Here is a 25,752-nt window from a genome sequence, read left to right as displayed (position 1 = left end):
CCTAAATGTGTCTATAGTTTTACAGAATTACCAGCATATTCTACATTATTCGACTCCTTAAAAGCCTAAACCATATCTCCATGAAATATTTCAAGGAAAATTGAAACCTAAATTTTTCACATCTAATACTTTTCTTAAAATTTTAGCTGAGACACTATTTTTTTCTAATTATATGTCATTCACTCTAAAATTTCACTGCACTCAGGACCATTTTGCTCTCTCAAATAGTTAAAAATACTAATTTGATCTCACAACTTTAAATATAGAACAAATTGATGAAGCTCCCCAAAATTATGCAGCTGCCGTAATAGAAGAATCACACATTTATTCAAACATCACAAACCTAGAAAATATTCAAATAGCCACATATATACAATCACACACACATACATATACACTCACTCACACTAAAAACATCATAAAATTACTGTCAAAAAAGAAAAGAAAAAATCAAGCAACCATATACATATATTCTATCAATGCATTTCAAATATCTGTTTGAAAAAAAAAAATTAACCGATCGACTAGGTCTAAAAGTCTTGGAAAACCTGAGAATCCCATCTAATTCGAAAAAGAGAACAAAAAAAAAAACAGCTAAGAAATTCCAAAACACAAGTGTAACAACCGGACTTACTTGAGACAATGGCTGTCGAGATGTTGATACTGATGGCGCTGCCTCCTCCGCCTCCTCTGCGTCTGCCTCTGGTGCAGAAACCCTAGGAGCCCAAATATAAAGCACATACAAGTATAGAATGATCGGAAGGGAGGAAGGGGTTCAACTATGAAGCTAACCAGTACACCTAAAAAATTGTGTGGCTGGATTTGAGGGGTTCGTGTGGCTGGATTCGAAGGGTTCGAGTGGCCGATTTCGAAGGGGACAATCAGAAGGGACGAGAGGCTAGTTTTGGAGAGGACGACCGAGAGGATAGAGGTTGGTTTTCAGAGAGCACCAGCTCTGCATTCGAAGAGAACGATCGGGAAGGGATGAGGGTGGTTTCGCCAGAGCATTAGAAGAGTGGGTTTTCGATGTGTATGAACAGTAGCATGGGGGTTTATTAAATTAGCTTTGTTTATATTTCTTAGAAATGCTTTTTGCGTCAATTTTAAACCCTCGAGAAAAACAATAATCGACTGTTTATAAACGACGCTAAATGAAAGCAATTTTTTTTTTAAGAAACTAACTTTTTACGTCAGTTTTATTTTTAGCCTCATTTATTAAACGACGCTAATTAGATATTATTAGTGTCGTTTTTAAACAGACGGGTCCTATAACTTGTGTACTATTCACGTCGGTCAATGCTATGAACAGTAGCGTTGACCGACGTGAATAGTGTAATTTGTAGTAGTGGTTGTTCCCACACCAACTGCAACAATTCAAATACACTCCAAAATAGCTACTGATGTTCACGCACCAACTACATATTGGAAATTATTTTACCAGGATCTTAGATCTACTCACAAGTATGTTGATTAACACTTTGAATATGAACTTTCTAAAACGATGACATAAACACATATAAAGTTTAGTAAACCTTACATTGGGTGCAGCGGAATAATATGACTCCTTCCGTTCAGATCTCTAACCCTTGTATCCTTTCTGTCGCAGAGTATTATCAAGATCTGAACCTAGATCTCTTTCTCTGATTCTTTAATGCTGAAACTCCTTCTTGCTAAAAGTCTTTCTTCACGATCTTCCTCACTATGATTGAGGTATCACTTGCTGTGTGTGGGGACTACTCTAATCACTAAGTATTTAGAAATCTCAAGGAAGAAGAGAGCGAGAGAGTGGCGGCCAGGTATAGAGAGAGAAGGCTCAGGTTTTTTCTGAACGAAAAGTGTGTTAGTTAAGTGTAAATTTCCTGAAGCCTTCACTATCTATTTATAGCATTCCACTAGGGTTAGGTTTGAATTATTTGGCATTAAAATAATGAAAATATCAGAGGATAATTCCTATAAAAGTTTCCGGCCATGGAAGTATGGATTTGGGCCTCACTTTTTGCAATTTTGCAGTTTTATCACTTTTGCATCTGATTTTCTCAAAAACGTCAATTTTCAAATTCAACCATTTAAATGCCAATTCTAACTATTTAATAACTATAAATAATTATTAAATAATATTGTCATTTATCATATTTATTAATTGAACCATACAAAGTATCATAATTAACAAATATGCCCCTAAAACTCTTTCTTTACAATTTCGCCCTTACTTAGTGAAAAATTCACAAATAGACATAGTCTAATTTGAGAATTATAATTGATTAATCAAAACAAATTATATGAGTCTTAAAAGCAATATTATCTCAACTAGTGGGGGGACCATGGGTCTATATAACCGAGCTTCCAATAAGCAGATCAAGAATTTATAACCTAAATTCACTGACTTATTAGTTCTTCGTTGAATCCACGCATAGATTTTAGAATTGCACTCTCAGTATATAGAATGCTCTATATGCTCCACCATACAGACACCTCATTAGTTATCCATTGTTATAATCCTAATTTGATCAATGATCCTCTATATGAATGATCTACACTGTAAAGGGATTAGATTACCATTACACCCTACAATGTATTTTATCCTTAAAATACTTAACCCCGTATAAATGATATTTCAGCTTATGTGAAATGAGTACTCCACCATTTATTTTCGTTTGGTCAAGCTCGAAGGAGATCATCCTTTACTTACTATTCGCCAGATAGAAGCTATAGATTCCATGTTTATGTTAGCGCTCCCACTCAATTGCACTACCGTGTTCCCAAAATGTACGTATCACCCTGACCTAAAAGTAGGCTTAACTAACAAATCAAAAAACACAAATAACCTCTTGAGATTGAGCCTAATCATAACAGGATTAAGATAATTTGATCTAGGATCAACTAGGCGATATTGACTTGAATAGATATTACGGTAAGTTTAATAAATCTAAGTCAAAGTTCAATATCGGTCCCTTCCGATGCATACTCCATGCATCCAACCTGAGCTTTACTTTAACCAATGCTCTGGAAAGAACATAGCATTTCTCTAAATGCAAGTAAACTCTGTTGTAGATTATCATATTAGTAAAACCCTGTGTCTGATAAATCTAGGAAACTTTATTCACATAGTCATGTTTACTTTCCAAAGTGTTGACAATACAATAAACAGGATCAAGTATGTGAAAAGGGTTTCAGATGAATTCATACATTATGTACATAATCATGAAATAAATCATGTGAACCATGCTACATTAAATGTTATTTATGATCTATATTAATAAGTAAATCTGATTATATTGAAATGAGTTTTATTTAGGGCATAAGACCCAACACTACAGATATTAAATCACCCTTTAAAGCTACTAGTGCCATTCACACACCAAATGCTTCTACTGAGTCTCACAAAAATAATACTAGTGTCATTGCTACAGCAGATGCATCTAGTAAGTCTCATCAAGACAACAATGGTGTCATTCCCACACCAGCCATTCATTCCAAGGCCCCAATACAAACATCAAAAACTGGCTGCCAAATGACCAAACCTTCCCACCTAAAGGATTATGTTTGCCATACCTATTTCATTGCCTTCCAATTGAGAAATTCATTTCCTATGCTAAACCCAGCCCCCAATTCAGGGCTACTGTGTTAGCAGCTTACTCCCAAATCAAGCCTGAATCCTATAGTGAAGCCTCACAATTCAAGCATTGGCTCCTGGCTATGGACACTGAAACTAAGGCCCTTGAAAAAACAAACAAAACTTGGACAGTAACAAAATTACCTCCTGGCCATAAAGCCGTTTGATTCAAGTGGGTATACAAGGTCAAATACAATGAATAAGGGGAGGTTAAGCCATTCAAGGCTCACCTTGTAGCCAAAGGCTTCACTCAAAAACAAGGGAGTGATTACTTGCAAATTTATGCACCAGTAGCCAAGTTTAATACACTCAAGATATTGCCAGCCCTTGCAGCCATGAATAATTGGAACATACACCAACTTGATATCAATAATGCATTTATTCATGGTGATCTCCATGAAGAAGTGTACATGAAATTACCCCCAGTATACAATGCACCTCCCAACTCAGTATGCAAGCTCAACGAGACTTAAACAAGCCTCAAGACAGTGGTATTAAAAACTCAGCACCACACTCACAAATGAAGGCTTCACCAGATCTCTCTCTAACAATTCCCTCTTTATCAAAAACACAAACACAATATTTCTAGCTATACTAATATATGTCGATGACATAATCATAGCTAGCAACAATGACATGGCAATCACCCATTTCAAACAATTTTTAGATAAAAAATTCAAACTCAAAGACATAGGAACCCTCAGGTTCTTTCTTGGACTTGAAATTGGTAGAAGAACGAAGGGCATATCTATATCTCAAAGACCCTTTACTTTGCAATTACTAATTGATAGAGGGTACCTTGGAGCTAAACCTGCTTCAACTCCAATGGAACCTAATATCAAACTTAGCAAAGATAAAGGACAACCATTATCCGATCCCTCTGTCTACAGAAGCCTCATTGGCGAACTGATCTATCTCACCATTTCAAGGCCTAATATCAGTTATGCAGTGAATCACCTAAGTGAATTACTCACATGTCTTCGAGTACCACATCTTCAGGCTACCCATCGGGTTCTCCAATACTTAAAGCGCACCCCAGGACAGGGTCTTTTCTTCCCTGCTAATACACTACTCCCCAAATATCAGCATACGTAGAAACTAGCTTGTCTCCCACAAATGTACAACTGTCCTTTTTTGCTGATGCAGACTGGGGAGCATGTCAAGACATAAGGTGCTCCATTTCTGGCTACTGTGTCTTTCTTGGCCAAGCTCTAGTCTCTTGAAAATCAAAAAAAAAAGAAAAAAGAAAAACAGGTTGTTTAACAGTCTTCTGCTGATGCCGAATACAGAGCCATGGACAATGCCACCTCTGAAGTCACATGGATCCTTACCTTACTCAAAGACTTTGGCATCTCACTCAACAAACCTGTCTCTCTCTAATGTGACAACACTACAACCATTCACATCAGTGAAAATCCAGTCTACCACGAGTGCACGAAACATGTTGAAATCGACTATCATTTCATTAGAGAAAAGGTCCAGCAAGGCATCCTCAAACTGCTTCACGTACAATCCCAAAACAACCTGGCTGATATATTCACAAAAGCCTTGCTCGCCTCCTCCTTTAACAACATTATATCCAACCTGAACATTTCGAACATCTACACTACAGCTTGAGGGGGCTATTACGATACTACCCCTGATCAGCATCATCTTGAACCATCTTTGGTTCCGTTATTTTTCTGTTGTAGCAGTCGAGTTAGTTATTTTTCTAACTAACTCAACTTTCTACCTATATATATTACCTTCCTCATTTATATTGTAATTATGAGATACTGTTCAAAATAGTAAAGTATTTTCTAAGCATTTCTCTCCAACTCTATTTTCACTCATAAGATATTTTAAGCTATGCGCAATATATTTAAATTTGAATCGTAATATTTTTTTTTTTAAAAAAAATACTTTCTCCTGCACAGCCACATAAGTATAAAAAGTAATAGTAATAAGATATTTTAGAAATGTACAATATATTAAAATTTGAATAACAATGTTTAAGAAAAGAAATAATATTTTCTTATTACATAGCCATATTTAATATAATAATAATACATATAAGCTCAAAATAAATAATAAAAACATATTTTTAAATATGTGTCGTTCAAATTTGAATCACAATATTTAAAAATGAGAACAATTTCTGTTACATAGTTATATTTAATATAATAGAGATATACATTATATATATGTATCTATATATAAACGAATAAAAAAAAAGGACTTACTATGTATGAGAAAAATATGAGGTATTGGGTTTAATGAATTATGTGCATGTGTATACAATCTTAAAGAAAACCCTACAACAAAAATATATGTTGACAATTGGCGAAAACGTAGCTATTACTATATATTAGTTACATGAAGTATTCTTATTTGGGACTCCAATAAATGAGCATTGTATATATAATTATCATTTAATATCTCAATTATATGTCCTTCAAATATAATTATATTTGAATTATTAAATGATAAAGATATTTGATAATTTAAATATCTCGTACTGCAATAATATATTAAGTTTCAAATCTCAAAGTTAAATTTAAATCTAAGATATTATTTAATATATGATAAATAATTATTATTTCCTAGGAAGTAATTATTAAAAATAGAAATAATCGCTTTATATAATGATAATAATAAGGGTAAATACTATTTTAGACCTTGTGTTTTGTAAAAGTTACTAATGGGACCTTCTGTTTTGCTAAATGATAAAATGGATCCTGTATTTTCTAAAATTGTACAAATAAGACCATGAACCGATATTTTGTCAAAATAAAACTTTGTAATAATCTAATCTAGAGATGTTATAACAAAACTAGTTACATTTTTTGTATCTGTTCGCGTTACAAATTGTCTTAAAGTTGGTTATATTAAAATATAAAATTATTGAAAATTAAGCTCAGAGTCCTATTTTTACTATTTTTGAAAATATAGGGTCTATTTTGTCATTTAACAAAACAGAGGGTCCATTTGATAATTTTTGTAAAACACAGGGTCCAAAATAGCATTTACCCTAATAATAATAAATAAAGTAATTTTTAAACTTAATTTGTTACCAAAAAGTAATAAAATTTTAAAACCATAAAATAGTATAAACTTGCAATGAGATCTCTAAAATCAATATAAATGATAGAATATCATTCAAAAATTTTAAAGAGATCATTTACCTTATAAAATCTCAAAAATTATTATTTTACCTAAAAATTCAAAAGTGCACACATTGGTATCTTATAAAAGAGATCATTCACCTCTTAATTATTAAAACATTACAAAGACGATTTAAAATTTGGTTCAACTTGATTCTTTTAAAATGATAGGTAGGCAACTTATTAGTTGCTAATGCTAAGTGTTACAACAAAATGGTATAAAATACAAATCTCAAAATATCTTAAAAGATCATTCAACTAAGAATTTTTCCGAATTCTTAAATTACAATGACTTGTTGAAAATTGTCATAACAAAATTCTTCTATTCAAAACCTGCAATATATATCATATTCTGAAGTACAATTGGCTTAATCCTTCACAAAGAAAGTATGTAGACAGGTCAATCCACAAAAATTAATGACTTCAACGGTAATTGTAAAATTATCCTAATTTTCTCAAAGCTCATCTAAATTAATTAGTATCATCCTCATGGTAATTAAGATGTGTTTCCTTTTAAAAAAAAATTCTATTAAGAGATTATTCTTATAATTTTAGATGGGTCGAACATAAATTAATAACAACTTATGCTATACATTTGTCATAAGTGAAATTGTATTTTATAATTATTTTTAATATTATAAATGTGTAATTTTTGTTTAATATTGAGTATTTATATCACAGTTATTCCTATAACTTATTGTATTAAATACTTTAGTTTTAACGTGTTTTGATTAATAAATAATAATTAGTGTATTGTTTAATTAATATATTAGCAGAAAATTAGAACATTCTTAAATTAATAATATTAGTAGACACACATCTTCTTATTTTTTTTTTACTTTAAGAAAGTATTTGTAATATTAAATTGAGTTCCTAACTAAGCAACGCTCATATTCTATTTTCAGTTTTATTACTTTATTCATATTTTTTTAACGTATTGTATAAAATATTTGTAAAAATTAAGAACTTTGTTATTATCATTAATCAACATGCACTTTTAAACAAAAAGGTTTAGTCGTCAAAATTTATTGTAATTTTAGGCGCTATTGACCCCTACTATTTAATTCTGATTCTGCCCTTGAATTCAATTCAAGATTTTGTTTGAATGAATGTAATATCTAAAATTTATATTGACGACACATATATTTATTTTTATACTGTGGTTACAAACTATATGAGATTATCAATTTTATGAAAGTAATATTTAATATACTTTGCACTCCAAATTTCTTTGTTATTTTCATCCGAATCAACATTATCCTTTTTTAATATATAGAAGTTTATTTAATAACAATATCAATAAAGATTGTCTTTTATCATGGACAGCAATTCAAAATAAATTTTTTGAGTGAATGCATATAAAATTTATATGGTTTACAAATTCTTTTTGTAGATATAACATAAAACTATTCCTAGCAAAATTATAATTGCTTACCAAGTAAAATATTATTAGAATATTACTAAATTAATGAAGCATAAAACAAAAAAACATTTACACATTTAGTTATGTATGTGCTTTGCATTCTCTGTGAATTTTCTTTGCTCATAAAATTATAATACTATTGTAATATGTGCAAGCACATAATAATAATAGTAATAATAATAAATGTATGTTTGCCAAAATTACTTACTGCCCCTATGTTATTGCCACGTCAAATGATATAGATAATATAAGGTAATTTTTTTTCAACCACTTTCCTACTAAAAATAATCTTAATTTGGAATAATGAGATATGTTATTACTAATTAGGACATTAATGGAAAACAATTTCATTCTATGTTATCTAAATTAATTTTTTTTTCTCCAGCATTGTATCTTTTCAAATTATATCTCCAAGAGTCCCTACTGTTCTTGAAAAATATTTTGCCCTCTGGAATATCTTCATGTGATGTTATATATGGTTAGTTGAATGTATTGATTTGGTCTAAGAAGGTAAAAGATTTCGAAAAAAACCAAACAAAATCCAGACCAATGCCCACATGAATCAGATATATTTCTTTATTGGGTTGTCTAATGTGAATACTGGATGACCTTCTATGGAAATGACAGGTGTTAGCAATATATTCATGAGAATATGACAACATATATCTAAAGGGTCCTCAAAAGAAGAAAAAATCACTGATTTTATATTTATTATAATTATTATTATTATTATTATTATTTTATTTTAGCTAGAGCCTTATAAATACCATGCATTTGTCCAAGGGACATATATACTCCATTTCACATCATAGTTGTTTAAGCAAAAAAGAGTTAGCATGGAGTTTGGGAAGGAATTGGGACATATTGTAGGCACCGGTAACGAACATGGGGAAGACTCTAATTCTCGCAGTGGCCAAAAGAAGACTTATCATCGCCATACTAACTATCAAATAACCCAACTAGAAAGGTAAACATCAAATTTTTTTAGTTTTTCTTTGTATACATTTAAAAGGTATTGTAACATATTTTTGAAGTATAATTATATTCCCCAGTCCCCACGCACATAGAGATGAAGATATTTCGTTCCTTTTGTTTCTTTACTGAAATGTTAAATCATGACTGTTTGGTAAATTGATTTCATTTAAGGAAATAGTTATTCATGATAAATATAATATTTATATATATGGATCAATGTAATATATATGTGTGTATAATATAAATTTATTTTTGAATATAACGCTTTTTGTTAATTTGAATGGTGAAGATTTTTCACGGAATGCCCACACCCAGATGAAAACCAACGGCGTCAACTAGGGCTGGAGCTTGGTCTAGACCCAAAACAAGTTAAGTTCTGGTTTCAGAACAAAAGGACCCAAATAAAGGTGTGTGATACATTTCGCCAATTTATTAATATTGCATTAAAAAAATTTCCCACATAAATTTATTGACAACTTGTGGTTAGATATAATTAGTATTGTAATAAACATTTATATATCAAAAGACCTAATAATAACTGCAACATTAATTATTAGAATTCGTTGGGTATAGATTATCATATGTTATAGGGTTTATACTCATTTCTACATCCTTTGGTCGTGTTTTGAAAAAAAAAAAATTGTAGATTTTGTTTTCGTTACACAATTTATATTTTCTACTTGAAACTTTTAATTTTTAATATTATATTTATTTAAACCGGTTTGTAAGAAATTATATTAAATATATTTTGACCGATTTGATCCAATAGTCTATTTTTAACAGTTTTACTATAAATGAAAATTGAGGACGGGTATGTATGGTATAGGGGGTGGAAATTACCCGCTTGGTGGGTTATGGGCGGAAGTAGGGGACAAGCAGGTTAGGGCAAAGTGATACGTACCCAATATCCTATATGAAACTTCAATATATAATTTCTATATAATTTTTTAAATATTTATTGATATAATCAAATTAAAGTTACTACAAAAGTTCATCCTTAATCTTTTTTATTATTTTCATAATTTGATATTTTATTTAAATTATTACTACTTTTAACATCAATATATGTGGTTAGTTTTGTTTATGACTTATTTGTCTTTTACAATTTATAAAGTATGAAGTATAAACAATATGAATGTTTAAATAGAATGTTTATTTCAACTTCAAAACTATTTTGTAGTTTTATTTGAATTACATTACATTACATGTTATTCTTTTTATTATTATAATATTTGAAGCTTCATGGGTATCCAATGGATCATCCAATAAAATACATTTGTTATTCATTACCCGCCCAATTTTTATTCTTAATAATTTTCACAGAAAGAAACGAATCAAATTAAACTATATAATAATATAGGGTTATAATGCAAAATATAAAATTAACCTATTGAATTTGTATTCAGTCCCTCATTTTTTTTATTTGTTTACTTTGATTATTTTTTAATTGAAAAAACAAAATTGTTTACAAAATTAGTATATGTACATCACAACAAATTGAGAAAAAATTCCAAGCACCGAACGTCAATTAAACATCAAAAACATAAAAAGTATTATTTATTTACTTTTGATCAGGCTCAGCATGAGAGGGCGGATAATAATGTTCTTAGAGCTGAGAACGAAAGTATCCAATGTGAAAATATTGCGATTCGAGAGGCACTGAGCAATGTGATCTGCCCTTCTTGTGGAGGTCCGCCCTTTAGTGATGAAGATCGTCAACACAGTTTGGAAAGACTTCAAGTTGAAAATGTCCACTTAAGAGAGGAGGTATATAAATATATATATATACATATATCTTCATATATAAAGTGTGGTTAGTTAACAAATCAAAGAATTAAGTCATAGTTTTTGGAACAAATTTATTATTAGTTATTTTGCTTGAAATATTTATATTTGAACTAAATTTTTATATTATTTTGATTTGGGATATATAGCATGAAAAGGTATCCAACCTTCTGGCCAAGTACATGGGGAAACCATTACCAGAAATAGAGAAGCTGGTAAGTACAATCCCTGGAAGTACGGATGGGTCCTCTTTTGACCTACTTCCATCTGCTGTAAGGTCAGGCCCATCATCAAGCACCCCAAACATGGAACAAGAAAAAATGAACCAAATCAAAGGTATCACAGAGATGGAAAGGGGAGTTATGGTAGAGACGGCAGCACTTGCCATGGATGAACTAATTAAGCTTCTCAAGATTGATGAGCCTTTGTGGACCACGGCATCATCCTCTTCTGTGCCCACCACTGATCATGGCGATGGTGGCCGTCGTACTCTTCACCGTGACAACTATTATAAGATCTTTCCGCAGAGAGACAATATCAATCATCATCTCCCAAATCCCTCCTCTGCTCGTTTTGAATCATCTAAACACTCCGGAATTGTGGCCATGAATGCTGCGCAATTGGTTGACATCTTTCTTGATTCCGTAAGTGTCGGTTTATATAATATATGTTGTCAAAGACGAGCTTATTAATTATACATATTTATATACTCGAGCTTATTAATTATACATATTTCGCAGAATAAATTCGTAGACCTACTTCCTACAATTATTACGAAAGCTAAGACAATTGAAGAAATTGAAAAAGGAGACTTGGGAAACAGACATGGAGCTTTGCTACTGGTAAATACAGTCTGCATATAATAATAAGTGTGATAATTAAGTTATTGCATTTATATATATTGTATATATCGTACAAATTTTTTATGCATGTTTGATAAAAATATAAGATATGCATATGTAGATGTATGCGCAAATGCACGTCCTTTCGCCTCATGTGCCGCAAAGAGAAATTTCATTCCTTCGCCTTTGCCAACAAATTGAGGTTGGAATTTGGGTAATTGCTGACGTATCCTATAAAATTTCAAAGAATAATAGCTCTTCTTCTCGTTGTTGGAAGTTACCCTCTGGTTGCATCATTGAAGACATGCCAAATAATGGCAGCTCCAAGGTAATAAGCTTACCTAATTATAAATCTACCTTTCTACATGTCATTTCATTTCTTTCTTTTATTTTTTGCTGAATTAATATCTACATCTAAATTTTTTATTTGAGATGACAATGTAAATGTGAATAAATAATTTCAGTAAGACTTATCAACAGTGAATATATATTAAATGTTGCAATGCAATCATATATGAATACCTCTGAGATTGACATATTTGTCATATACATACATACATGTGATGTATATATATAGGTTACCTGGGTTGAACATGTGCTGGTGGATGATAGTGTCCAAACTCATCGGCTCTATAGAGATGTTGTGTGCATTAATAACACTGCATATGGAGCTGAAAGATGGATTGTCTCATTGGAAAGAATGATTGAAAGACGCACTTATTGTTCCAAAGTCATTGATCACAGTAATATTTCAGGTTTTCATGAATTTGGTGGAGGTATGTTGTGTGTAATTGAACATTATATATAATTCGAAATTAACATTAGAAATAGGTTGCAATTAATAACAAATTTTGCAAGCACATGCACTTTTATTGGCAGTGATAAGCTTAGCAGAAGGAAAGAAAAGCATAACGAAACTTGGGCATAGAATGTTGAAAAGCTTTAGTGGGATGTTGGGGATGTCAGGGAAAATGGATTTTCCTCATTTATCTGAAGTCAACAATAGTGGAATCAGAGTGTCAGTTCGTAAGGGCACAGCGCCAAGTCAACCTTTTGGAATGATTGTCAGTGCTGCTACCTCTCTTTGGCTTCCTTTGCCGCCCCTAACTCTCTTTGATTTCTTCACGCAACACAAATCCAGACTCCAGGTCATTTATCTTTCACTCATATATTTCCTCCAATATTTTGTATATATGTTATCGATTTGTTTGTGATGTAACTGTGTGAATGTTAGGATATTTGTAATGCACAACAAAGTTAACATGAGGATCTATAATAATAACTTTTTTCCTTTCCAAAATTTCTCAGTGGGATGTTCTCTCCAACGGTAAACAAATACATGAGATTGCACATATTCCAACTGGTGCAAATCCCAAAAATTGCATTTCTATTTTACGGGTAAGTAATTATTTAATTATCTCCTTTTGTTTTTTTACTTCTTCAATTGATTAATTTTAAAATATGAGCGATTGAAGAATGATAAAGAGCATCAAAATATGGTAGGCAGAATGCTATATTTTTCTAAAATTATTTTCAAGTTGTCAAATAGTTATTCATTTATTGTTAGGTGCAGGACACCGACACTAAAACTAATATAAAGAATATAATTATAATTTTAGTTGTATATCATGAGCCTATGTAAAAGTAATGGAGAGATATTTTGAAAATAATATTCAAAAACAACACTAAAATAATAATAATAATAGAATAATCGAAAGATATTAATTTTACTGTAAATATAGAAAAATAATAAAAATCTTATTCTTTTAGTTTTGTTATGGGTCTTAAATTATTATCTATTGTAAATTTAAAGAAATCATGATAAAAATATATTTTTTATATGTATAGTAAATTTAAATTTAAATAACAATATTTTTGAAAAAACAAATATTTACTTTTACATAATCACTTTTTTTTTTTTTTTTTTGTAAATCCGAAATCTTTAAAATCAAGATCAGAACTCAAACAAAACTAAGCGAACAAATTAATTATAAGCTTTATAGAGCTCCCACACCCAAAGTTATCTAGACTATATATTAATGAACTTTTTCAAGTTCATGAACTGTGTAACCTACCTGTATGACTTATATTCTTTACAACATGAATCCTTGGTAACTTTTAATTCCATAACGTAGAGTTTGTACTTTGCCAAATCTCATAAACGACAACACAAAAAATACTAATGAAAAAAATACATAACCACAATTAATATAAGAAAGATATGTATTTAAAAAAAAGTTATATATCTTTTTGTTTCTCAAACCTAAAATATCCCCTCTAAAATTAATTTTATAATGAGAAACTATCTCCCATTATAATGAAATAAAAATAGTGGCATACAAATTCCTACGAGGTACTATTGTTTCTCACCCATAATTCTATATTAATTAATATAATCTAATATTCCTAGTAAGAAAGAGTATATGCATGTAAATATTACATCAAGGAATTATTATTAATTACTAATTAATAATAAATAAATATAAGTACTTCATTACCAGTTTATCTAAGGACAAGTTAAATAATTTTTATGTTATTTTCTATTATATAGATATTGCACGTAGTTCATAGACTCATAGAAATTAGTAAGCACATAACGTCTTTTTTTTTTCTTTTGATATGTTAGTAGTTACTTACATCTAGCGCAGCCAGGTGGTGGAGGGTCTTATGAGATCATCCTCAACTTTCTATAAATTAATTTTTATATGTATAAATTTTTAATTTTTTTATTTTTTACCCTCATAAAGTTTTTATTTTATCTTTATTTATAACCTTATATATTTTAATATTATCCCCACAAAATTTAAAATATTCATTTTTATTGCACAGAATGTTTTTTATTTTGCTAAATTTCCATTTTCTCATATATTTTTATTTAATAGCTCCATAAAAATAATATTTTCACTAATACTCACAAATAAAAAAATAAATAAATTCCTTCAAAAAAAAAATAAATAAATAAATAAATTTTCCCTCACCAAAAAATATCACTCGAGGCTGGTTAATAGTGGGGCAGCTAGGAAAGTTGCTCAAAGCCCTATCTCGAAAGGTTTAGAACATATAATTTTTTGATTCATTTTTCTTTCCAACATTAATTTTTCAATTGTTGAAAATATAAATTTCCTTGTAGTAGCTATATACGTGAGGAAAGTTCCCCCTCCATATGCAACTCTATTATTTTCTTTTGCTTATTTAGCATGATGCATGTGTTGTACTTGCCCTAGTAGAATTAAAAGAAAATTATAGCTCTCAATTTGTTATGATGATCATAAAGTCATGCCTAAAATTTTCGATCTCTACATATATAATAAAATTAATTATTGGATGCAGCCGTTCCTGCCAAGTGATAACAACATTTTGATGGTTCAAGAGAGCTATGTAGACGCTTTGGGATCATTTGTGATTTATGCACCAATAGATGTGCCAACTCTTAACCTAGCAATAAGTGGTGAGAACATCTCAAATGTACCAATACTCCCTTCTGGAATCATAATATGTGGTGATGGTCGCACACATGGTATTGACCCAAATGTTGAATTAGCTTCGGATTCTCCTAACACAACCAATGCATCCCCATCAGTTGTTGGTTCACTTCTTACTGTGGCTTTCCAAATTTTGGTTTCTAATCCTTCCTCTTCCAAACACCATATCAACATGGACTCTGTGGCCACTGTCAACACTCTTATTAGCTCAACTGTCCAGAAGATTAAATCAGCTCTTGGCTGTTCTACTGAACAATAAAACTCTTGTATCTTTTATTACATGTCTTATGCTTTTATCGCCTTGTTTTATATTTCAAGTTTAAACAGTTAGTTAATAAGTACCTTTATTATCTTACAAGACTAGTAATTAATGTCCTATTTGGGGTTTGATCTTGTAAAATTTATTTCCTCATGTTTTATTTTTATATTTTATCTGAGATTCCATTACTTTCAATTATATATTTGTTGCATGCTCTTACTATCAAGTATGTAGTTGATTGAGCTACAAGCTCTTTGTTATCTCGTCTTGAACACTTTTATTGTATACTCTGTCTATTCCGAGATGGACTTACACGTGTTAGTTTTTGGCTGATAGCCAAATTTTGGTGATAACAATGACATTTAAGTCATTTCTATATTAATGATCATAATATCCATTTTTTCTCAACAATCTGTCTAAGAAAATTATAGAAAATAAAATGTTCCATATAAAAAATACGAAAATAACCAATGAAAAAATATGTATGATTATCTAAATATTTCAGTATAATAGTTTTATAATTGATGAAGAGTAATTTTTTAGTTGTCTATTGTAATGCTCCTGCACATTTTTTTTATTGTGTCCCTTTTGTCAACACTTGTCGCACTAGTTCTGTTTTTTTGTTTCCCAAGTTGCAACCAGTCTTCTTTTTCTCAGCCTTCTAGATTTGATTCTTTCTCTAAGAGGCAACACTATGATGTCTTAGAAAAATTCTAGTAGATGCCATTCTCGTAGGTTTCTACCTGGTATACTATATCTTGATATGTTTGCATCCATACTTTTGATGTGTAGTAGTGTTAGTTGTATGTGTCTATGTTAAAGTCTTTCATCACGGCAACTGCATGGCCACATGGCATTTCATCTTTTTGAAATCTATTGCATGTGCATGTTTTGTCCTTCAAGTTAACAATTCGTGTTTGTCTTCATCTATCACCTAAAATAGGTTTTTATTTGCTGGTTTCACCTACACATATTTCAAATTGTCCGTATGGACACATCATTATTTGTGAATAATATATTTAAAAAAACTTTAGTACAACCAAAAAACTCTATAAAAACAACTTTTAAATAATAGATCATGCTACGTATAAATTCAACTTACAATTAATCGTGATGAGTATACATAGTTCTCTATGAGTTTTTTTTTCTGATGATGGTGTCAACGTGTTGGAATATGTTTTACCAGGATTTAGATTTACTACCATGTATGTTATTTAACATCCTAAATATGAATTTTTAAAACAATGTAATTTAAACACATATAAAGTTTAAGAAACCTTACATTGGGTGCAGAAAAATTAAATGACTCATTCCGCTCAGATCTCTAACCCTTGTATCTTTTCTGTAGCAGAGTATCACCAAGACCTGAGCCCGATTCTCCTTCTCTTGAATTGGATTCTTCACAGCCTTACACACTATGATTGAGTACTACTTGATGTGTGTGGGCACTTACTCTATCACTATAGGGTTCGAAATTATGAAGAGAGAAAGAGAGAAGAAGAATTCGAATGATATAGAGAAGATGGCTCAAAATTTTGACTGAAGGCAAGTGTTTTCTGTTGGAATTTATTTTACCAGGATCTTAGATCTACTCACAAGTATGTTGTTTGAACACCCTAAATATGAACTTTCTAAAATGATAAATTAAACAGATATAAAGTTAAGAAAACCTTACATTGATGCAGCGAAATTAATGTCTCCTTCCGCTCAGATCTCTAACCCTTGTATCCTTTCTGTAGCAGAGTATAATCAAGATCTGAGCCCGAATGTCCTTCTTCAAGTTTGATCCTTCACAGTCTTCCAATCTATGATTGAGTTACTGCTTGCTGTGTGTGGGCACTTACTCTTTCACTAGGGTCGAAATTGATAAAGGAAAAAGAGAATATAGGGTTTCGGCCAGGTATAGAAAGTGGGGAAGGCTCAGTTTTCTGAAGAGAGAAATTTCTGTCAGAAAAGGTTTTTTGAAAACTTGTGATTTGACTGAGCCATCACTTTCTATTTATAGGCAACTACTAGGTTTAGGTTAGGAGTTATTTGACATTAAAATAATGAAAATATTAATTTGAAAAACCTCAATAAGTGGCCGGCCAAGGTGTAGTAGTGGGCCCCACTTGATTTTGCAGTTTTATCAAATTTTATTTCTATTTTCTCAAAAACACCAATTTTCCAATTCTAACCTTTTAAATGCCAAAACTAATTATTTAATAACTAAAATAGATTATTAAATAATATTATCACTTAATTTAATTATTAATTAGACATATAAAGTCCATTAATAAATAAATAAACCTAGAAACTCTTTTTCTTTACAATTTCACCCCTGCTTAGTGAAAATTCATAAAATTAGACATAGTCTAACTTTAGAATTATAATTGATCAATCACGAATCAATTAATGAGTCTTACAAGCAGAATGTTCTCAACTAGATTGGGGACCATGGATCTATATGCTGAGCTTCCAATAAGTGAACCAAATTTACCAAGTAAATTCCTACTTATTAATTCTTCGTTGAATCCACTCTTAGAACTTAGAATTGCACTCTCAGACTTATATAGAGCATATTGTATGTTCCACGATATCAATATGCTATCTCATTTAACCATTGTTATAATCTTATTATGATTTAAAGATCCTCTATATAGATGATCTACATCAAGATGGGGTTTCTTTACCGTTCTCACCCCTCAATGTATTTTGCCCCTTAAAACACTTAGCTACCTGTAAATGGTGTTTAGTGATCTAATGATTAGTCAGTTAAACAAGAGTTCATCCATTTACTTCTATTTGCTAAGCTCGAAGGGAATCATCACTTGACTTCTATACACCATTAGAAGCTATAGATTCCATATTTATGTTCAGCACTCCCACTCAATCATACTATCATGTTCCCAAAATATACGTATCACCCTGACCTAAAAGTAGGCTTAACTAATAAATCAAAGAACATGAATAGTATTCCTGAGTTGAGCCTAAGCATATCAGGATTTAGATTCTTTTAATCTTAAGATCAACTACTGATATTGACTTGGAAAGATATATATAACGGTAAGTTTGTAATATCTTAACTTAGTTGCAATATCGGTCCAGTCCAATGTATACTCCATACATTCTAAACTAGCATACTTTACTAATATCCTGGAAAGAACATAACACTTACTCCAAGTGTAAGTACACATCATCGCTGATTGTCACATTAGTGTAAATCTAATAACACTGATGAAACAGGGACCAAGACTTTTTGATTCATATGATCACAATCACATTCCACTGTGTTGACTATACTGTAATTGTGAATAAACATATGATCTCGATTTAACTGATTTTGTGTGTAAAGTAATAAACATAGTAAACCACTAGCATGTAAAATTCATGCAAACATCAATCACTTCAAATTTCTTATATTGACAACTAATCAGATTGTAAAGAGTTTTATTTAGGGCATAAAACCAAACATTTTCATCATATTTTGATTTAAGGCCATCACTATCTATTTATAGGCAACAACCTAAGTTTAGGTTTGAATTATTTGGCATTAAATATTGAAAAAATAAATTGTAAAATCCCTTTAAGTGGTCGGCCATAGGATGTGGGCCCCACTTTGCAATTTTACCATTTTTCAACAATTTATCTTATTTTCTCAAAAATGTCATTTTTCTAATTCAACCACTTAAATGCCAAAACTATTTATTCAATAATTAAAAAATAATTATCAAATAAAATTGCATTTAATATGTTTATTAATTAGACTAAATAAAGTCGGTTATTTAATAAATAAATCCTAGAATCTCTTTTCTTCACAATTAAGCCCTAGCTTAGTGAAAATTCAAAAACTAGACATAGTCTAATTTTAGAATTTTAATTGATTAATTAAAATCAATTAACTGAGTATTACAAGTAGTATTGTCTCAACTAGTATGGGAACCATGGACCTATACAACCGAGCTTCCAATAAGCAGATCTAGAATCTACCAAGTAAATTTCCTAACTTATTAATTCCTTGTTGCAGCCACCATAGAACTTGGAATTGCACTCTCAGTCATATAGAACGCTCTATATGTTCCACGATATAGATACGCTATAAACATTTAACCATCGTTCTAATCCCAATAATCAAAGATCCTCTATAGATGATTTACACCGAGTGGGACAAATTTACCGTTTCACCCCTCAATTTACTTTATCCTTAAAACACTTAGCTTCCTATAAATGATATTTCAGTGAGCTAATATAATCACTGAAACAAGAGCTCTTCCATTTATCTCTATTAAGCCAAGCTCGAAGGAAATCCTCATTTCACTTCTATGTCTAGATAGAAGCTATAGATTCCATATCTATGTTTAGCGCTCCCACTCAATTGTACTGCCATGTTTCCAAAACGTACGTATCACCCTGACCAAAATGTAGGCTTAACTAACAAATTAAAGAACATAAATAACACTCTTGAGATTGAACCTAAGCATGTCAAGATTAAGATCTTTTTATCTAAGATCAACCAGTGATATTGACTTAGAAAGATACAACGGTAAGATATTATAGTATCTTTACCAAGATCAATATCGGTCCCAGTCCAATGTATACTCCATACATCCGAAACTAGCATACTTTGCCAATGTTCTGGAAAGAACGTAACACTTATCCAAGGTGTAAGTATATTTTATCGTTGATTATCACATCAATGTAAATCCAGTGCATTGATGAATCAGGACATTATCTTTTGAAGCATATATAATCACAATTACATTCCACTGTGTTGACATCACTGTAATTGTGAATAACTATATGTTCTGGACTTAACAGATTTTGTACACATTAAACCATAAACATGAAATCTACATGTCAACATAAATGACTTCTAATCTTTTATTGATAACAAATCAGATTAGATTGAAATGGATTTTATTTAGGGCATAAAATCCTAACACACCTTATTGTGCACTCACTACTACAAAAAAAGCTTTTTGCTTCATTTTTTAAGTGACATATAAAGAATTTGCTTCTATTGGTGTAACCGACGCTATAACCGCAGCCGCAAATAATGATATTTTTTGCTTCAATTATGAAGCGACGCTAATTGATTATTTGCTTCAGTTATAAACTGAAGCAAAAGAAAAAGTTTTTGAACCGAAGCAAAAAACTAGTGCACCAACGCTAATTGTTTTTTGCTTCGGCTATAAATCGAAGCAAAAAAATTTTAAAAAAATAAAAAAAATCTAGTAATTATAACCAGATCGATGCCACACGAATTTTTTCAATTTCACATAATTTTTTCAGTTTCACATAAACAAATCTCATATCTCAAATTTACAACAATCTCAAATTTTTTCAGAGACGGGAGAGCACCACCGCGCACCATGACACCACCACTACAGCACCGCGACGCGACACCACGACCACCCTACCACCGAAAACCTAAAAAAAAAAAGCAATATCAGATTAAAAATAGAAAGAGAGAGAGGGGAGCCAAAGCCTAATGAAATAAACATAACTTTAAAATTTTATCAAACTTTTGTATTGGAAGTGAGATAAGAGAAGCAAGTTTGATTAGAGCCACACAAATTTCAAATAAAGTTTTTTTTCTGAAAAAACACTCACTTGTACCATATTTGTTCCAGCCTTAACTCCATAGCTAAGTTGTTTGAATAAACTAATCACAATATTTGACTAAGTACTAATTAGCTAAAAAAGTTTAATCACTGAATTTTGAACAATATGCTAGTGTTAGTATTTGAATTCTTAAAGTAGCTCTATATCATTGCTCACAAGCTAACGAGACTCGTATAGAAATATTGTAATTATAGTCATATGGTTGGTTTTATAATTCTTCCAACTGTTAATACTACTTTATGAAACAAATATGAAGTACAAGTAACCTATAGAAAGAGAGTTATTGAAGTAAAAAAAAAATTAAATCTTTGCACAACTAATCAATATTTATAAAACAGGTTTAAGTATACGTATTCACATCTCTCACTTTTCCACCATCTCTTTCTCTTAATCAAATTTATAGAAGGCAGTAGTTTTTTTTTTCTTTCACTGTTTGTTATGGCTCATTATAACTTCAAGGTTATTTGTGCCTCCAACGAATTTATTTAGAGATAAAAAAGCAAAATCAATAATTCATGTACAAATAAACAAATATTTGGATCTACTTTATAAATAAGTGATTGCAGAGAAGGCCTCACAAGTTGAGAGCTTTTTTCTGCAATTGATGGTCATCGGTATAGTGAGAACAAGAAAATTGTAGAATTCAAATATTAAATAATAAAAATTACCTTGAACCTATACGTGGCAATGCTTAAATAGAGTCCATAAATCCAGTCTCGTCACCATCGAATTCTAGCCTTTGAGAGACAAATCTAATTCCGTCACATAGAGAGCTAAACAAAGTATTACAAAAAGAAAAAATAAACCCAAAGAAAGATTAGTAAAAGTGTTGATAGACAATAAAGACAATAAGCTTCTCTCCTAATTTATTTAAGTGTCAACACTTGATAAGAATATCAAAATCACCATAATAAGCTTCCCCAAGTTACTAGATCCCTTGACTTATATAAAATACTAATAGAATAATCATCATACTTTGAAGTACAATCAAACTTTAAGCTTATAACTTCAAATAGTCTCATCTCTAACTTTATATATGTAAACAAATATAAGCAATTGAAACACTATTGTTGTTGCTAAATAAATTAATCAATAGCCTTGCTGATAAAATAAAAAAAAATAAGAAAAAAAATTAAATTTCTTGCAGTGATAGATTTTAATGAAAGACATTGAATATGATCATTTCCTGTCAAACATTCCACCTACTCTGCACTATTAAGATCACAAATTTTCTTATTTTAATTTGATCACATGTATGTACATAATCACTATAAACCAAACATGGGTTTCATTCCAATAACTCAAATTAAATTCTCTCATTCAAATTTTCTTTATGCCAATCACTTAATTCTACATACATAGGTATCTTTACCTACAATTAAACCCTTTCAAAATAATGATCATTAGTCCAAACAGAAATATGAAAAGAAAAATTAAATGGAGAGTTTGTTTCTTATAAAATGAATTCACTCAACTTCTCACAACACAATCAACCCACTAGCCAAGTTAATAAACATTCTTCTATACCCATAACCCAAAACACACAGAGACGCATATATATAAATACATATAATGTGAAAATCTAACAAAAATAACTCAATTTATACATAATTATATATATAATTTCGAATAATTAAACACGATATCAACTCTTTAGGAATTAGAACAATTCCACATAATCTCAAAGTTAAATCATATTAGACTAACAAATAAAATAATTTCTCATAGCAATTTCTAAAGTTTTCAACCTATATTACAGTAACCAGAAAATCTATACCAAAATACGAATTGTAAATTCAAAAGAATGAGTTCTAAACCCATATTCTCTATTTGAGCTAATAATAAAAAAAAAAACCATAATTCAATAACAAGTATAAGAAAACATAAAACATGAATTAAAAATTTAAAAGAAAAAGTTTATAGCAGATTAATACCCAGAAAGCTGGCGAGCAGTGGCAAGAGCGGTGGTGGTTTTTCGGTGTTGGGGGGCCGTGCGCATTTGGGAGCACTGGAAACCCAAAGAAACCAAAAATGAAATATACAATTTGATGTTCTGTAAACCAAATCGAAAATATATTGAACACATAAACACACAACACACACAAAAATTTGATTTCAAATGAAGAAAAAAAAAAAGACGATCCACACACATAAACACATATAAGTGCTCTCGATGCTCCTGCTGCTCCTGTACTCGACGGAGTCTTGGAGGATGATATTGCCTGTAAGTGTTGTCGCATGTGGGCTGTTCAGGCGAGAGAGAGAGAGAGAGATTCACACGAGAGAGAAAGAGGTACGTACCGAGAGAAATAGAAGGGCGGTGGACGAACAGTGGGCAGCTGGGAGTCCTTCGAAATGGTGGCTGGTGCAACTCTGCTCGGTTTTGAAATGGGGGGTGGGTGTGCTAGGGTTTCAAAACGGTAGGGGATAATTACATGAAATGAAATTCAATTTTGTGAAAATTGAGTTTTACAAATGTATTAACATTTTGCTTCGGTGGATAACCGTGACAAATGTATTAATCTCACTTTTTTTTTTTTGAAAAACGCGTAATCATTCCATTAAATAAACAAAGTTAGACCTTCCGGTCATTACATAAAAGGTTCTCCGAAATCGAAGAAACCGGAATAATACCATACAACTTGTTAACAAAAGCCCAATTAGCCACATTATGGGCAGCAAAATTACAAGTTCTACGAGCATACACAAAGTTACAACAAATAAAAGAGGGAGAGGACTTGACACAAAAGGAGATATAGTTCTCAATCGCCCAAGGAGACTCCGTCCCATTTAGAGCATTAATGACTACTCTCGAGTCACTCTCCACCAAAACATACTGAAAACTAGCTTCCATAGCCATCGAAACCGCTGCACAACAGGCTGCTGCTTCTCCACACAATGCATCCGAGAAATCCAACCTAGCCGTGTGAACTCGAACCACCTTACCCAGATGGTTTCTAGCTACCACCGCTGTACACATACTATCTAAGCCCACCCTGACATCACAATTCAGTTTTATCCACTCTTGAGGAGGCGCTGTCCAGGTCTCCCTCAAAGGTGGTGTCGGGGAAGGCAAGAAAGTATCATGAAGCTCTGCATAAGAATTACAAATCTGGTCAATACATTTCATAACATTCGGACGAGAATGGTTATGAATAAAATCATTTCGCACTCTCCGGATAGTTTCTACAACAATCGACGCATACAGGAAAACTGCTTCCACATGGGTCCACCTAGAGTTGAGATTCCATATGAATTTGACCCAGTCCCAAACCCAAATCCCGTTATTGCAGATAGGATAGATACCCCAAGGTGAAGATCGCCATAAATGCATCGCCACCTCGCAAGACAAGAACAGATGTTCCATGGTTTCCTCCCCTAAACCACACAAAGGGCAGCAGGTTTCCTCAATGTGGAACCGTCTACCTATCACAGATCTAATAGGGAGCGCATTAGATAGGATGCACCACCAAAGGATTTTATGCCTTTCCAAAATAAAATTTTGCTATTCCACAACTTGTTCCTGTTGGGTTTTATGCCCTAAATAAAACTCTTTACAATCTGATTAGTTATCAATATAAGAAATTTGAAGTGATTGATGTTTGCATGAAATTTACATGCTAATGGTTTAAATATGTTTATTACATTTACACACAAAATCAGTTAAATCCAGATCATATGTTTATTCACAATTACAGTATCGTCAACACAGTGGAATGTGATTGTGATCATATGAATCAAAAGTTTTGGTCCCTGTTTCATCAGTGTTATTGGATTTACACTAATGTGATAATCAGCGATGATGTGTACTTACACTTGGAGTAAGTGTTATGTTCTTTCCAGGACATTAGTAAACTATACTAGTTTCGAACGTATGGAGTATACATTGGACTGGACCGATATTGCAACTAAGTTAAGATATTACAAACTTACCGTTATACATATCTTTCCAAGTCAATATCAGTAGTTGATCTTAAGATTAAAAGAATCTAAATCCTGATATGCTTAGGCTCAACTCAGGAATGCTATTCATGTTCTTTGATTTATTAGTTAAGCCTACTTTTGGGTCAGGGTGATACGTATATTTTGGGAACATGATAGTATGATTGAGTGGGAGTGCTGAACATAAATATGGAATCTATAGCTTCTACTGGTGTATAGAAGTCAAGTGATGATTCCCTTCGAGCTTAGCAAATAGAAGTAAATGGATGAGCTCTTGTTTAACTGACTAATTATTAGATCACTAAACACCATTTACAGGTAGCTAAGTGTTTTAAGGGGCAAAATACATTGAGGGGTGAGAACGGTAAAGAAATCCCATCTCGATGTAGATCATCTATATAGAGGATCTTTAAATCACAATAAGATTATAACAATGGTTAAATGAGATAGTATATTGATATCGTGGAACATACAATATGCTCTATATAAGTCTGAGAGTGCAATTCTAAGTTCTAAGAGTGGATTCAACGAAGAATTAATAAGTAGGAATTTACTTGGTAAATTTGGTTCACTTATTGGAAGCTCAGCATATAGATCCATGGTCCCCATTCTAGTTGAGAACATTCTGCTTGTAAGACTCATTAATTGATTCGTGATTGATCAATTATAATTCTAAAGTTAGAC

At 31.4% G+C, this 25,752-nt stretch overlaps 1 protein-coding gene and 1 long non-coding RNA gene across 2 annotated transcripts; one reads left to right on the top strand and one right to left on the bottom strand.

Moving 5' to 3' along the window:
• The first annotated feature begins 8,974 nt into the window (after positions 1–8,974).
• Positions 8,975–15,615, top strand: LOC115723870 (homeobox-leucine zipper protein ROC8-like). Its single transcript, XM_030653335.2, has 10 exons — positions 8,975–9,146; positions 9,444–9,561; positions 10,730–10,921; positions 11,089–11,583; positions 11,680–11,781; positions 11,903–12,109; positions 12,359–12,557; positions 12,661–12,929; positions 13,090–13,179; positions 15,112–15,615. Exons 1-10 carry the CDS (start codon positions 9,016–9,018, stop codon positions 15,520–15,522), a joined length of 2,214 nt encoding a protein of 737 aa, XP_030509195.2. The 5' UTR covers positions 8,975–9,015; the 3' UTR covers positions 15,523–15,615.
• A 5,107-nt stretch (positions 15,616–20,722) lies between these two features.
• Positions 20,723–23,586, bottom strand: LOC115724202 (uncharacterized). Its single transcript, XR_009684393.1, has 4 exons — positions 23,428–23,586; positions 23,061–23,134; positions 21,795–21,899; positions 20,723–20,931 (listed from the first exon to the last, which is right to left on the bottom strand). It is a non-coding gene; the product is annotated as an uncharacterized LOC115724202 (long non-coding RNA).
• Between the last annotated feature and the right edge of the window lie 2,166 nt (positions 23,587–25,752).

Source organism: Cannabis sativa, chromosome 9 (assembly GCF_029168945.1).
Source record: "Cannabis sativa cultivar Pink pepper isolate KNU-18-1 chromosome 9, ASM2916894v1, whole genome shotgun sequence".
Taxonomy (NCBI): domain Eukaryota; kingdom Viridiplantae; phylum Streptophyta; class Magnoliopsida; order Rosales; family Cannabaceae; genus Cannabis; species Cannabis sativa.
This window is presented reverse-complemented; position numbering and strand designations above follow the sequence as displayed.